This window comes from Orycteropus afer, unplaced genomic scaffold (assembly GCF_000298275.1).
Source record: "Orycteropus afer afer isolate SDZICR_OR568_19922 unplaced genomic scaffold, OryAfe1.0 scaffold00014, whole genome shotgun sequence".
NCBI classification, from domain to species: domain Eukaryota; kingdom Metazoa; phylum Chordata; class Mammalia; order Tubulidentata; family Orycteropodidae; genus Orycteropus; species Orycteropus afer.
The window spans coordinates 4,360,565-4,376,934 of record NW_006921601.1 but is presented as its reverse complement, the minus strand read 5'-3'; the positions used below and the strand labels follow the sequence as shown (position 1 = coordinate 4,376,934).

The 16,370-nt window shown below is 43.0% G+C and overlaps 1 protein-coding gene across 1 annotated transcript in view; it reads right to left on the bottom strand.

The window, feature by feature from the left end:
* Window positions 1–14,484, bottom strand: part of TUB (TUB bipartite transcription factor) — a 72,984-nt gene extending 58,500 nt beyond the window's left edge. The window contains 3 exon segments of the mRNA XM_007954816.2: window positions 13,694–13,744; window positions 14,319–14,446; window positions 14,449–14,484. Coding sequence (XP_007953007.1) covers window positions 13,694–13,744; window positions 14,319–14,446; window positions 14,449–14,484 — 215 coding nt within the window.
* Between the last annotated feature and the right edge of the window lie 1,886 nt (window positions 14,485–16,370).

The window sequence follows — 16,370 nt, the reverse complement described above, 5'->3', positions numbered from 1 at the left end:
TTGTGAAAATCAATTGAGCTGTGCATTTATAATTTGCATGTCGTACATCAATACAGAATTTAAAAATGGAAATAAGTCAAAATGTCAATAGGAGTTAATGCTGGGTGTGGGATCACAGGCCCACTTACTCCCCTTTTATTGCCTATATCAGTATCTGACATTTTACATTTAAGACAATAGCAAAAAAAATCTACTATTTGACTATTTTGCACATTAATGATGTAGTATGTCTGGCAGTAATGAATGCCAAGGTGAGAATAACACTGGCTGTGATGGGTAGGGTTATGTGTCAACTTGGCTGGGTTATGATTCTCAGAGGTTTGGCAGTTATATAATGATGTAATTTAGCAGTTATTTAATAATGTAGTCATCATGGAAGGAAATTTTCTTTGTTGGTTACCAGGGGTGGCAGGGGAGGGGAGGGAACACTGTAAGATAGGTAGAGATAAGTATTGATTTGGGTGAAGAGAGGGGCAATGTACCAAATATGAGTGATCATATGGTAGCACTGAGGAAGAGGAAGACATAGAGAGGTACATGGGAGGTACAGACAATAAAGATGAACACTTTTGCACATACAATACTGCACTGTTAGTGAAGGCAAACATGGGTATATGGGTGGATAGATGGGTGGACAGGCTGAACTATTAGGTATGTTTATGAAGTGGGGAGTGTACTCAAGGCCATGTACAGGGTTGGCAGACAATGGTCCTATAAGTGTATTTGTATGTTCTGTAAGAATTCCCAGGTGTATAGTAGAGCTGACAAGGGACAAGGCTGTAGTCACTTCTTAGTCACAGCCAGCTACCCAGAGGGACCAAGCAGTTGAACCAGTGGGCTCGGGACCATAGTCACAGGGGACATCAAGCTCAATTGGCATCACATACTACACAAAACATTGTTCCACCTCCTGTTTTGGCGAGTAGCTACTGGGATCTTAAACGCTTGCAAGCAGCTATCTAGATGCAATGATGGGTCTCTCCTCGTCCAGAGCAAAGAAGAATGAAGGAAACCAAAGATTGATGGAAACAATTAGTCCTAGCAACTGGTACACCATGTGATCCACAGCCTATACGACTATGAGACCAGAACTAGATGGTGCCCAGCTACCACTGTCATCCACTCAGAGGGGGATCTATGTAGGAGATCCTGGATATAGAGAGAGAACAATGTGGAACAAAACTCAAAATCATATGGGGAAAAAAAAAGGGGGAAACAGGTTTGCTGGTCTGATAGCGCCTGGTGGAACCACTGAAACTATGGCCCCTAGCTGCCCTTCAGGTCTGGAATTGAACCCACACCTGTGGCTTCCAGCCAAACAAAAGACAGGAATTTGAGTTGAACATTTACCTGAGGTAGATGTTAGAGAGAACAATCATGGGAGAAAGAAGGGCTGTGTATGCACAGTAAGACAACTCAGGGGTCAGGAGTGCATGGAGGGATGGACACAGGGAAGAGGTAACTATCAGGAGGAAGTGGGATGGGAGCCGTTGTATCGGGTAAATTGTAGTCAATGTCATGAGACAAAGTGCATGTGAACTGCTGTATGGAAAGTGAATTTGCTCTGTAAATTTTCACCCAAATCACTATTAGAAAAAAGAAAAAAAGGATAATAAAAGTACACTTACTTCAAAAAAATAATAATAACGTAGTCATCATTTGTTTTGTGATCTGATGTGGTTATCCTCCATTTTCATGTAACACCAATGTTTGTACAACAACCTGATTTTTGCAATCTAACTATGTCGATAAGTGAGGAGTGGGTATAATTCTATTTTCTATTTTTCTCCCTTAGATTGTTTTATATATTTCAAGCTTACTACAATGCATCCAGGAGCTCTGGTAGCATAGTGCCTAAGGCACTTGACTGCTCACCAGAAGGCTGGCGGTTCAAACCCACCAGACACTCCTTGGAAGGAAGGTTGGGCAATCCTACTTCCGTAGTGATACTGCCTCGGAAACCCAGGGAGGGGTCGCTATGAGTCGGGGCCGACTCGACGGCAAACAACAACAACAACAACAACAATGCATCTAAGTTCTTTAAACTTCCCTAATGCTCTTTTACAATATATATTCACACTATAGGATGGCCACCATGGTTCTAAAGGTATGAAGTTGGCCTGGGCAAGAGGCCACCTGCTTCTTTTCCTGAGGAGTGTTCAGTGCCTCTTTTCTAAGCTTGGGCCAGTAGTTTCCAAATCTGTCTGGACATCAGAATCACTTGGGGAGCTATTCAAAAATTCAGATTCTTGGGCCCCTCCTAGAGGTTGTGATTTAATTGGTTTAGGATGGGCTTCAAGATGGCATCCCTCAAGTTCTGAAATCCTAGGACTACAAACTACAGGATGTGGACTGCCAGAGTTTCGGCTCTCTCTACTGAAGAAAGGCTGGAAAACTCCCACTTGGGTTTCTGCTGGGTGGTTTCGTGTCACTTTTGACTCATAGTGACTGCATGTGACAAGGCAGAATTGCCCTATAGGTCCCAGTCATCAAAATCCTTCATCGTGCCTTCTTTTAAAATCTCATTTCAATAATTCCCTGTGACACATCAGGCCTTGTGTGGCACAGTTTCTGACCAAAATGCAAGATACAGCTCTGCTGAGAAGACTAAAGTCCAGTCATCCCAAGGGCCTGCCTTGGGGCTCAGGCTCCCTGCAGGCCTGGATGATACAGCAGGGCTCCCTCTGAAGAAGAAAGTGTAAATGCAGCAACAGAAAGACTCACATAAGTCTAGCCTCTGTGCACTAGAGCAAGGAAGAAGTATAACCCTCAAGCCCAGCATCACCCAGCTTTCGGAGGGATATCCTGTTACACTAAGTATTCTGTTCTGGGCCTGACAGCTGTGGGGACACCCAGGCCATTGGAGGTCAGCTAGCCTTAGGTTTCCTTGTTTCCACCAGGCATGCCTCCATGCCTAACTTTCATTCATTCAGTATAGCTATACAGAGCAGTTACTCTGTGCGTGGTCCTCCACTAAGGATACAGAGCCAAGTAAGACATAGAGTTACCTTCAAAGAAGTCTTAGACCAGGAGTAGATTCAGATATAATCCATGATTACAGTAAATTGCACTGACACTTGTGATAGAGTTTATCACTGTATATGACTGAGGACATCGGAATGGGCTTTCTGGAGGAGATAACATCAAGTCCTAAAGGACAATGAGCAATCTCCCAGACAAAGACAGGGAAAAACACTACACATAGAAGGAGCCACAGATGAAGCCCAGAAATCAAAGAGAACAGGTGAGTCTGGGGGACTGGTACGGAAGGAGAGACACAGAAGATTAGAGAATACTGGAGGTCATAACAGGGATCAGGTAGAAAAAGACCTTGTCTATGCTAAGAATTCTGCTATTTATGCTAAAGCTTAAGAGAAGCCACTAAAAAACATTAAGTGTAGGTAATATGAGCACCTTGGTGGTTTACAAAAAATAACTCTGCCTCCAGTGTGGCTAACAGATTAGAGTAATATGAGCACCTTGGTGGTTTGCAAAAAATAACTCTGCCTTCAATGTGGCTAACAGATTAGAGTAATATGAGCACCTTGGTGGTTTGCAAAAAATAACTCTGCCTTCAATGTGGCTAACAGATTAGAGTAAAACAGAGCTAGAGGCAAACAGGCAATTTGAAGGCTGTTTTAATAGCTTAGACCAAAAACAAGGCCCAAACTGATCTAATGGCAAAAAGATAGAAAGATAGGCACATATTTTCAAATTACCAAGAATATAAAGCTAGGAGCTCTGGTGGCATAGTGCCTAAGGTATTTGACTGCTAACCAGAAGGTTGGCGGTTCAAGCCCCCCAGCCACTCCACAGAAGGAAGATGGGGCAATCTACTTCCATAGTGATACTGCCTCAGAAACCCAAGGAGGGATTGCTATGAGTCGAATCAGAGTGGCAAAGAGAAAGATAGGCACATATTTTAGAATTACCAAGAACATAAAGCTGAAGGATTTAAATTAGATATTAGGGACAGGTGAGGAAGAGGTCACGGTCATCTCCAAGATTTGGGGCTGGAGTATCTGAGAGAGGGAAAAGTAACAGAAGGGACAGGTTAAGGGTATGGAGGATGAACAGCTGAACCTGTTGGGTTTGAGGTGTTTGTGTGATATGTAGGTGGGAATGCAGAGTAGACAGTTAAATATGTGAGCCTAAACCAAGGAGAAACGCCTGCTTTCAGCCGGAATGGAGAAACAGGGACCATATTTACCTTCTTGCTTTAAAATTTTTTAAATAGATAAGTCTATGAACAACATGTTTTAGACACTGGACAAAAGGAAGTGCAGGAAAGTGATCCCTGAGAGAATAAAACCAAAAAAGCAAGCCCCACTATTGCCCTGATTATTGCCTAGAGAATATGAGTAATGGAACTAGCAGAAGGAAGGAGAAAAGAAAATTGAAGAAATAATGCCTGAAAACTTTCCAAATTGATGAAAAACATTAATCTACACATTGAAGATGCTAACAGCCACTTCTCAGAAGGAAGGTTATGCAATCTAAACACAAAGAGATCCACACTCAAACACACAGTAAAATTCTGAAAGACAGAGAAAATTTTGAAAGGAGCATGAGGAAAATAATTTGTCAGGTACCATAACTTCAAAATGAGTAACGGCTGAAGGCCAAAAGGCAGTGGGACATATTCAAAGTGCTGAAAGAAGAAGAAGAAGAAAAAAAACTAAACGAAAAATCTTATATCTAGTAAAATTCTTTCATAAATAAAGACAAAATAAAGACATTTTCAGAAAGAGAGGGAAAAAAGAAAAAATGAGAAAATTTGTTGCAGCAGACCTGCCTAACAGGAAATATTAAATGAAGTTCTTTCGGTGAAAGCATGATTCAAATTCTCATTTGAATAATAATAATAATAAAAACAGTAATGATAATTATGCAATTATAAAATACAGCATAAAAAAAAGGCATGTATATATAATTATATTGGTAGTCCGCTAACGTACAGATATCCGTGTACTTGGCAACAACGGCACAAAGGAGGTAGATGAGAGCAAAGGCGGGATGAAATGAAAACTGACAGCTGATGGTAACTCAAACCCACAGCAGAAAAGGAAGAAAACAAAAATGGGACATAACAAGGTTAATATAGCAAATTCCATAAATACTTATTTGCTCTCCTTTTTTTTCTCAGCTTCTTTAACAGACATTAAATTATATAAAGTGATAATTACAACAATGTATTTCTATCTCTCTCTCTGTATATACATCCACAAAAATGGGAAGAGGAAATAGAGCAATACACAAGTATTGTTTCTATATCTCACTGAAACAGATTTTTATATGTTACGATGTATATGACTGAACAACCACTAAGAAAATTACTCAAAATATAAAGTGAAAAAATAATTTAAAAAATTAAGATAGTACATTGGAAAATGTCTACTCAACGCGAAAGCAAGCAGCAAAGGAGGAATCAAGAATAAAAACAATATTCAACATAGCGAACACAAAAAGTAAAATGGCAGACATAAACCAATTATATCAATAATAATATCAATGTGAATGGATTAACCAATCTAATCATGGCAGAAATTTTCAGCTGGATAAAAATATCAAAAGCAAACTATATGCTGTCTATAAGAGACACACTTTAGATGAATTTTGTAAACATTATGCTAAGAAAAGAAGACAGTCATAAAGACAACATATTGTTTGATCCCATTTATGTGAAATGTTCACAATAGGCAAACGTAGAGACAGTAGATTAGCGGTTGTCTAGGGCTTGGGGGGAGCTCTGGTAGCATAGTGCCTAAGGCACTTGACTGCTAACCAGAAAGAAGGCTGGCGATTCAAACCCACCAGCCACTCCTAGGAAGAAAGATGGGGCAATCTACCTCTGTAGTGATATGCCTCGGAAACCCAAGGCGGGGTTGTTATGAATCGGGTCGACTCCACGGCACATAACAACAGCAACAACAACAGGGCTAGGGGAGGAGCTCTGGTGGCATAGTGCCTAAGGCATCTGACTGCTAATCAGAAGGGTGGCAGTTCAAACCCACCAGCCAATCCTCAGAAGGAGGACTGGGCAATCTACTTCCTTAGTGATACTGCCTCAAAAGCCCAATGAGGGGTTGCTGTGAGTCAGACGCAACTCCCCGGCAGTGAGTTTGAGGGCTAGGGGCGAAGAAAGGAAAGGGGAGTACTATAGATTTAATTGTGTCCCCCAAAAATATGTGCTATAAATCCTGTTGTTGTTGTTGTTATGTGCTGTCGAGTCAGACCCGACTCATAGTGATCTCTCCTTGGGTTTCTGAGGTGGTATCACTATGGAAGTAGATTGCCCAACCTTCCTTCCTTCCGAGGAAGTTCAAACCCACCAGCTTTCTGGTTAGCAGTCAAGTGCCTTAGATACCTGTGACAATCCCATTTGGGAACAGGTTCTCTTTTTTATGTTAATGAGACAATATTAGTGTAGCTATGAGTCAGAATCAACTCAATGGCAGTGGGTTTGGTTTTGGGGTTTATAAGTCTTAAATTAATCTCTTTTGAGATATAAAAGAGATTAAAAAGCAAATGAGTGAGCAGAGATGAGGGAAAAGACATGCCAAGCCACATGAAGCTCACCTAGGAGCAGAGATCAAAAGAGACAAAGGACCTTCCCACAGAGCTGACAGAGAGAGGACAACTTCCCCCGGAGCTAGCACCCTGAATTCAGACTTCCAGCCTCCTAAACTGTGAGAAAGTAAATTTTATCTGTTAAAGCCATCCATCTGTGGTATTTCTGTTATAGCAGCACTAGATAACGAAGACAAGAAATGATTGCTAACTTAGGGTGTGGGTTTTTTTAAATGGTGATTAAAATGTTCCAAAATTGATTGTGGTGATAGTTGTACAACTCCGAATATACTAAAGGCCATTGAATTGTATACTTTAAATAATTAAATTGTATGATATGTGAATTATAGCCCAGTAAAGTTGTTATTTTAAAATATATGTATACATATATTAGACTCTTTAAAGGAAAAGTAATAAAAAAATATATTTAAAAAAAGAAAAGAAAAAAGTAATAACAATGTACTGTGGAGTTTATAGCTTAGGTAGAAGCAAAATACGTGATAAGAAGTTATAGCTCAAAAGATAAGAAGGGGGAATGGAAGTATACTGCTGTAAGGTTCTTATGATATTCATGAAGTGGTATAATAATATTTGAAAGTAAACTGTGGTAAATTGAAGATATATTTTGTTAACCCTGGAGGAAACACTATAAAGAAAGAAACAGAAAGAAAGAAGTGTTACAGCTAGTAAGCTAAGAAGGAGCTAAAAGAGCATAATAAACAGTATCCAGCAGAAAAGATGGGGCAATCTACTTCCGTAGTGATACTGCCTCGGAAACCCAAGGAGGGGTCACTATGGGTAGGGTCCGACTCGACGGCACATAACAACAACAACAACAACAACAGTAGAAAAGAAGGCAGGAATAGAGGAAAAAAGAAACAAAGAGATCGAACAAATAGAATACTAATAACAAGACAGGAGACTTAAACATAACCATATTTGTAATAAATTAAATATAAATGGTCTAATCCCAGTTTACTGGCTTAATACTATGTTTAGTGCTTCTGTTCTACTTCTTAGTGCCTGAGGTCTTAAAAGCTGGCAAGTGGCCATCTGTGGTGGTTATGTTGTGTGTCAACTTGGCTGGACCTGGTTGAGTGGCTAGGCAGTTGGTGGTAGTTATTTCCCATGATGAGACTGGCAATCAATTCCATGGTGGGATCTACCACAAGCAGCTGAGTAGCTGCCTTAGGGAATGTGGTCTGCTTCCTGTATATAAGCAGAAGCCTTGGGGAATGGTCTCTAGCCTATGGCACGCTTAGACCCTGTAATGTAGCCCTGTCGTTGCTCAGCAGCCTCCTATGCTCTGCCAACCTTGGGACTTACAATGGACTTAAGTTAATGGCCTGCTGTTTAGTTTGGTAACATCAGGATTGTATCTTTTTACTTGTCAACCTTGGGCTTGGCAGCCTCAGCAGTCAGCAGCTGTCTGAGTGAAGAAAAGCCTCTTGCTTCAGTGGGTCGGGAGCTGGAGGCAGAGCTGAAGCCCAAGGCTGAGGGGCATTCACCCAGCACCTAGAGCTTGGCATTTTAAACTTGGACTTAAAGCCTCCAAATTGTAAAAATAAACTCCTGTTTGTTAAGGCCATTTGTGGTATATTTCTTGTCAGAGCGGCACTAGGTAAGCAGAACACCATCCAAGGTACAATAATTGCTTTCTGTTTGTCTGGAGCAACAAAGAAAGAAGAAGAGTCAGTAACAGGAGGAAGAAATGGTGTGTGTGACTAATTGCCTCCATGAACTGCCCCTTTTGTCATGTGACCAGAACTAGAGAAGAATCTTTGATCAAAAGGAGGGAAATACAGAATTTCAAATTCTCACAGGATCTAGACTTTCTGGAGCCATGGAGGCTGGATGAACTCCTATAACTATTGTCCTGAAGTAATTTTAAAAATTTAAACCTTAAACCAAAAATAGCCCCTGAAGTCTTCTTTAATCCAAAAATGTAGTTTATCTTAACTAGTAAAGAATGTCTGCCTTTCGTATTGTGCTATTATTAAGATCTATCTGTATGGGATCAAATTGACAATGGCAACTTGACAGAGTAGATAAGAAACATAGGGAGCTCAGTGTGTGTGTGTGTCTTAAGGGGGAGGAACAACTCGGAAAAGGAGGGTGAGGATGGTTGTACAGCTCAAAGAATGTAATCAGCGTCACTGACTTGTATATGTAGCAATTGTGGAATTGTTATGTTCTGCTGTGTATATTCTCAACAACAAAAATAAGATAATTTTATTTTAAAACATAAGCGGTCTAAACACTCCAATTAAAAAGTTAAGTTTGTCAGATTGAATGAAAAATAAGATCTAATTATATTCTAGGAACTCTGGTGGCTCAATGCTTAAGGCATTTGACTGATAACCAGAAGGTTGGTAGTTCAAATCCACCAGAAGTTGTGCAGAAGGAAGATGGAGCAATCTATTTCCATAAAGATTTACTGCCTTGGAAACCCAATGGGGGTTGCTATGAGTGGGAATAGAGTCGATGGCTGTGGGTTTAGTTTAATTACATGCTGTCTTAAAAAAAAATCCACTTTAAGTTTATAGTGAGGAAAGTTAAAAGGATGGAAAAAGATATGTCATGCAAACACTAATGAATAGAAAACTGAAGTGACTGTATTAATCAGACTAATAAGCCTTCAGAACAATATCACCATGGATAAACAGCATTTTATATCGATGAAGAAAACATATCAATCTCAAATGTTTCCACACCTAAGAACAGAACTTTCAAAACACATGAAGCAAAACTGAGAGAACTAAAAGGATAAATAAAACTAAGGAGAAAGATCTAGGGATCACTTGTAAGTGTGAAGTCATCAGCTTAAGAGATGGAAGGGGTGGTCACAGTAACCAAAAAGATCACCTTGAAATGATGTAAAAAAAAAAAAAAAAAAAGCCTCCAGGACAGAAACCTGGGCCACATTAGCATTTCCTTTCCAGGGTGAAGAGAGAAGATCTCACAAAGAATGAAAACCATGTGGGTGGAACACCAGGAGAGTGTGGTATCATGGAATGCAAGGGAAGAGTGTGACCCGTCACGTCAGGTTATGTCAAATGCTGCTGAGAGATGAACTAGGAACCAAAAGGCTTCAGCTGGATTTATGATGAAAATCACTGGAGATGCTGGCATGAAAAGTGCCAGTGGAGAAGTTGGGGCCAAAGGTAGATTGAAGTAGACTGAGGACTCAGCAGATGAGGAAGTGGAAATAACAAACACTGACTTTGATTTCAATAAGCTTGGCTGAGAAGCGTAGGAGAGAGAGGAGGTTGTAAAGTTGGTGTTTGTTTTTTAACTGGGTTAGAGTGGAAAGACCCAGAAGAGATGGAGACAATGAAGATATAAGAAAAAGAGGGTATTATGCATTGAATTATGTCCAGTGTCAGATTACCCAATAAGGTAAGCATGGGTTTACTTGTGCTTACTAATGTATACTGAACAATTTCACTTTTTTTTTTTTTTTTTTAACCACATCAAAGATTCTGCTTCTAGATATGGCTAGCTTCTGTCACTCTCTCCCAACCCAACACACAGCACATTCCTACAGAATCAAAGCCTCTTTTCAAAGTTAAGCATAGACTTACTTGTGCTCACTTACTAATCTGTACTGAACAATTCCACCTGGGGTTCAACACATCTAACCCATGCTTACCCTACTTTTGGGTAATCCGCTCCTGACTGTATCCCCCAAAAAGACATGTTAAAGTCCTAATCCCTGTACTTATGGATGTGACCTTATTTGGGGAAACAGTTTTTCTTTGTAAATATTATCAATTAAGTTAAATGAGATCACACTGGAGCAGGGCAGGTCCTAATGCTAATCCCTTGGGCAATCTACTTCCATAGAGATACTGCTTCGGAAACCCAAGAGGGGTCGCTATAAGTTGGTCAGACGGGACGGCAATGAGTCTGGTTTTGAGTCAAACCAGAAAACCAAACTCACTGCCATTGAGTTGATTTGACTCATAGCGACCCCTCTTTACGTTTCTGAGGCAGTATCTCTACGGAAGTAGATTGCCCATTCTTTCTTCCGATGAATGGCTTGTGGCTTTGAACTGCCAGCCTTCTGGTTAGCAGTCAAATGCCTTAGGCACTACGTAGCTTCTTATAAAAGAGAAGGATAGAAAAAGACACGTTTAAGATCTGTCTACAAACAAAGCAACACCAAGCAAGGCCCACGGCCCGCAGAAACTGAGACAAGGAAGGATCTTCCCCTAGAGCCCACAGAGCATAGTCCTGCAGGCCCCCTGAATTTGGACTTTTGGCTTTGAGAATGGTGAGAAAATCCATTTCTCTTCTTTAAAGTCACCAACTTCGTGGTATTTTGTTATGGCAGCCCTAGGAAACTAAGGTAATGAACATGAGTAACAGAGAGAGGTACTGGCGGCGGGTGGGAGAAGGACACTTGTCCCTCACTATGATGGGGACCAGAGGCATGGACAGATATGAATACAGGTAACTTTGGAACTTGGTGAGAAAAGTGAAGAATTTCCTCCTGACAAGTTTTCTTTTCTCTGTGAAGGATTCTACGTTGAGTGCTGGGAATGTGTGGGCTGATGTATAGAAAGTTGTGTGAGCTCTTGGAAAAAGCTGTGTGGGAAACTAGAATGACTAGGCACTGCTGAGGGCTCAGTTGAGGCTGTGGACCATGGATTTGGATTTGTGTCAATTGATGAAAGGATCCCCACTACAACCACCTATCATCTAGGATTAGAGAAAGCAGATGGTTACCATGTTCTAGGGTTGGAGTGATTAAGAGTCCAGCTTGTGAACAGTTAACAGCTGAAGTGAAACCACCAGGTCCAGATTGAATAGCAACAAGAGCTGACACACAGCAAGAGAAAAACTAGAAGTCAGGAGCCTAAAGGTCTTCATGAACAGCTACGGTGGAGGTGAGGGAGACAGAATGCATAGCAGGTGCAGAGATTAAGATTTCAGAGGTGCGACAGTTTCAAATGATGAGAAAACCCTTGGGAATGGGTTGAAGACCAGAAACTCAGAGACTGGGACATGGAGGAACTGTCCTCACAAAATTTGAAGCTTCCAATATGATGGTGGAGCCTGGGATGAAAATATTGTGAGTTAAGACTCAAAGTTCTCTTGCTTTAGCTGTGCCACTAAGTGGCCGGTCATCTTACTTTACCATCAGTTATGACTATTCCCAACCTACAGAGATATGTCCCTACAATCAGCCCATTAACCCTGAGGCTGCCTGGTTCCTCACCTCCATTGTCCATCTACTCACAGCCCTGTGTGCCCAATGAAGGACTGGCCACAGGTGATATGTCACACTTGTTGCCATCATCTTGAATTATGTACTTCAGCCTGGCATGAGGGGCACTGGCAGAGCTTTCAGACATACTCAATATGGAAGTGCCAGAATGGTGATGAGGACCCTTGAATTCACTTCCCAGAAATGAAACCATTCAGAAACCCAGTACGGTCAGGAGTCCCTGCCAGTCAGCCATCAGATGTAAATGTACATATAGGCCATGCAATGCTCACGGCTTCTTACATACAACCAGAAGACCACTGCTTCTCAGGAGCCCCTTCACCCCCATACAGTGAGGCTGGCTCCTATATATTCAGTGTACACAGCTGGTGCAGAGAAAGAGCCCCAACTCTAATCCTAACTCTGCCATGAACTTGCAGTGTGACCTTGCCCTGCCTGCCCAAGCCTCAATTTTCCTTGGTAAATGATGGGTTAAATGTGGGATCTCAAAGGCTCTTGCAACCTTGACAGTCTATGGGTAGTAGGTGCAGAAAGGAGACTCTCACTAGCACACATCACTTAAAATGCACCAGCTGCAGAAGACAAATGAGCTGAGAGTCTTCAAGCCTCATTAAGTTCATCACAGCAGAATCATCCCTCTGGGGTTCATTATTTGCATCCCTCCACATCTTCCTCCTCCGCTAGCCTTCCTCCTCCTTCCCAATAGCCTCTGAAGTGGGCTCAGTGATACCACCTGGCCCCATCTTTCCCTTCATGAGATTTTCTTTAAGCTAAAAATTCAACCTGATTTGAGGCTGTGTGTAGAAAAGAAGTACAGGAGGCACCTGCCATGGGGCCATATCTGAGTCCCACAGTTCTCCACAGAACTTCTTTATGAGGGCATTATCATCACAAACCCCATCAGAAACCCAGGACCAACATCCACAAGGGGTCACACTAGAGTTCCAGTTGTCCCCTCTTCTCATTTCTCTGGCCTGGTCCCTGCAGGGCAGAAAGATTCTTCAGGTACTGGGGACCCTCAGCAACCATTCTGCAGCTAGAGAAGGGGTCTTACCATTTAGCCTCATCTATACACAAAGCCTGGAAGAAAGGTTGGGCAATCTACTTCTGTAGTGATACTGTCTCGGCAACCCAAGGAGGGGTTGTTATGAGTCAGGGCTGACTCGACAGCACATAACAACAACAACATACACGAGGCCCAGCCCCCCTCTTCCACAGGGAAGCTGTTCCTGCTGATCTCCTGGACTAAGAAATACATCTGAGAGACTCCTACCTCAGAAAAGAATAAATGAGGCCCTGGTCAGGAGCTACTTGAGAACAATAAGACCTATCTCCTGACTGTGGAAGACAGGCCTGGGGATTCCAGTCTGGGGCAGATAGTACTCAGGTCTGGGTGTTTGGACAATAGGGAGGTATGGGAACTGGAGCTCTAACATCAAGATTTCCTCAGGGGCCCTGCGGCATGGCTTGACCACATGTAGAAGATACCTCCCCTCTCGGAAGCCTGTCTGAGTGAATCCCAGGATAGGCTGGGGAATGGAGCTAGAACTCTGGACCCTCATCAACATAAGTTGGCTAGAGTCAGGGCACAGGAGGACCAAAGAGGAACAAACCAAGTCCATAAGAGCCACAGTCAGTACAAACTTTGCCTACTGGTCATTTCCTCCCCTATACTCCATTACATATATATATATATATATATATATATATATATATACACACACACACACACACACACATGCACACACATGCACACACAACAGTAGGTATGGCATCCATTGCCACTGAGCCACCCACATCCTCCCCACCACCTCCATGCACAGTGTGGGTGGCCTTCTCCTTACATGTCCTTTCTCAGGGCCAGCACACCCTCCTCCCCTCCCAGCTCACCAAGCAATCTCTCTCGCGTCCTTCAAGTAGTTCCTTCTCCTGGTTGTTCTCCTGAGGAGGAAAAGAAGGGGTAACTCCATGCCCTTACTGACTCCCTCACCATCCCTGTCCCTTGTCTGGCCAAACTGTGGTCACTGAAGGCCTATTTCAGTGCTCAGGTCTTAGCCACTTGTTATGGTGAGTTAAGTTATGGATCAGGTTCAGGGACTTCCATAGGGTGCTCACTCAGAATAGCATGCAAGCAGTCCAGAATGAGGGTAGCAGTGACCAGAATATAGGAATGGAATGAAGAATGAAGAATGGGATGGAGTGGGTATAGGGTAGAAGGACGATTCCCTCAGAAAAGGCAAGAAAGCAGAGCTGCAATGGGACTCAGAGCAAGGGGAGAGGCCCTCACTCACAGAGTTGAGGAATCTTCCAAGATTCCAGGGCATGTGAAGCTGTGAAGTCTCCTGTTCACCTGTCTAGAGTTTGAGGGGTTTGGGGAGATGGGCTGAGGTGATGGAGGACCAGCACCAGAGGGAAGAGGAAGTCTTAGGACTGCAAAGAGGTTGATGGTGGCAGATAGGTGGAGCTGAGGCACAGATGGGGTTCGTAAGCTGAAGGTGGGGTGTGGATTGCTTACCGATCTCTTTGGTGTCCCCGGTGGCCTTGTTTCAGGGGCCCAGGTTTCCTGTGCTGCTTTGAATGCGGAGCTCCCATGAGCCTGGGAGTGCCTCCTGGGAATAAAATCCCTGTCTTGGCAAAAGTGTGCAAACCCAGAAAGAAGGAAAAGGTGTCTTGGCCCCCATGGTAGCCAGAGGATGGAGTGAGTCTAGGGGATGATCCTATTTCGGGTTGAAATTCCATGTATCATTCAGCTCAGTACTGAAGCTACCATGAGCTCACTTGTGTGTGTGTGTGTGTGTGTGTGTGTCTTCCTTCATCACCATGGCAACAGTCAGACTAACCACCACTATCTGATTAATTAGGATCTGGAAACCCTTCTGCTGGTCACAGCCTTCTTCCCAACCCTGTCAGCACCAGACTGAACCCCCAAGGCATCCCCAGCAGCCATGCCACAGAGAAACCCAACTGCCAGTTTCCATGGCAACACAGAGACTATGTATCCCTGCATCTGTAGGTTACTATAGCAACTCAGGCAGAGCCAGGTGCACTAAGACTCCATCTATGGAAGAACCACAAGCCAGAGGACACATTCACTAATGTCCCATCTATGACCAGCCCTGTGCAAGAGATCAGTGGCAGGCTCTGTGCCAAGCAGGAGTGGGGGACAGAATCACAAACATTCTGCCTTTTAGGGGCTAATGAGGAACCTAAGATATGCTCATGTGTGCCCTCAGCCCTTTGTCCTCTCACTCCACTCCACCTAAGGCACCTGAGTGATCTCATCCTCTCACAAGCCTTCACCTTCCACAACTCTTCTGACAGGCTAAGAACTTACAAGCCTGCATTGCGGGCTCACCCATCCCCTAAAAGTTAAACCCTTTTACCTATCTGCTCTCTGGACACATTCTCATGGGTGTTCTATAGCACATTACACTGATGAATACAGTTTTACGCTTCCTGCAAGTCTAACCATTCATTCTGTATATTCTGCTTCAGTGAATGACACCACTCAAGCCCCCCAGACACCCTTTTTTCCCTGCCTACCATTTTCCACCAATCCAGATAATCATCAAGCACTTCTGATGTTATCCACCATCAACTCTACCCACCCCCTTCCCTAGACTCACTTCCTTGTTAGGGCCTCCATGTTGGTTGCCAAGATTGATCTTGACATCAGCTTTTTGGCATCAGATGGTGTCTGTCTCCAACTTGCTCCTCTCAAACCCATCCTCACACTGCACTAGGGTAACTTTTCTAAATACAAATCTGATGTCCCCTGCCCTGCTTAAACCCTTCAGTAGCTCCTTCCTGCCTCCAGCAGAGAATCTAAGCTACTTTACCTGGCTCAGAGGCTCTTGATGATTTGCTGTTGTTGTTGTTGTTGTTATGTGCCGTCCAGTTGGACCCGACTCACAGCGACCCCTCCTTGGGTTTCCGAGACAGTATCACTACGGAAGTAGATTGCCCAACCTTCTTTCTGAGAAGTGGCTGGTGGATTTGAACCACCAGCCTCTGGCTACCAGTCAAGTGCCTTATGCACGACACTACCAGAGCTTCTTGATGATTTAGATCCTGCCAACTCCTCCAGCCTCATCTATCAAGCCCCACTCTAATTCCCTGATCATATCACCTTCTGTCTTTCCCTTCCTTACCTACACAACCCCACTGCTTCCCTTCCTTTCCCATTCTTGGCCATGCTCTTACAAAATTTATACTCAGATTTTCAACATGAGCTTGGAACCATAATTAGGAATATTTGTGATTCAGTTTTAAACTTGTATGGGAAAAGTGATGCCCGAGTGCAAAATTAGACATTCTTGACCCCACCCTGACTGGACTCTGGAGACCTGGACCTTTAAGTTTGCCAACAGGACAAAGAAAGACTGGTGAAGAGACTGTAAGTGGCAAGGGGAAGAGGGTGCAAAAGTGAACTCATTCTGTTAATTCCGATGGCCTCCAGAAAACAAAAGAATCACAGACTGTCAGCTGAGAAGGGCATCTCATCTCACTTCCTCATGTGACAGATGGGAAAATCAGGCTCACAAGGAGGAAGGGTCAGACCAAGACC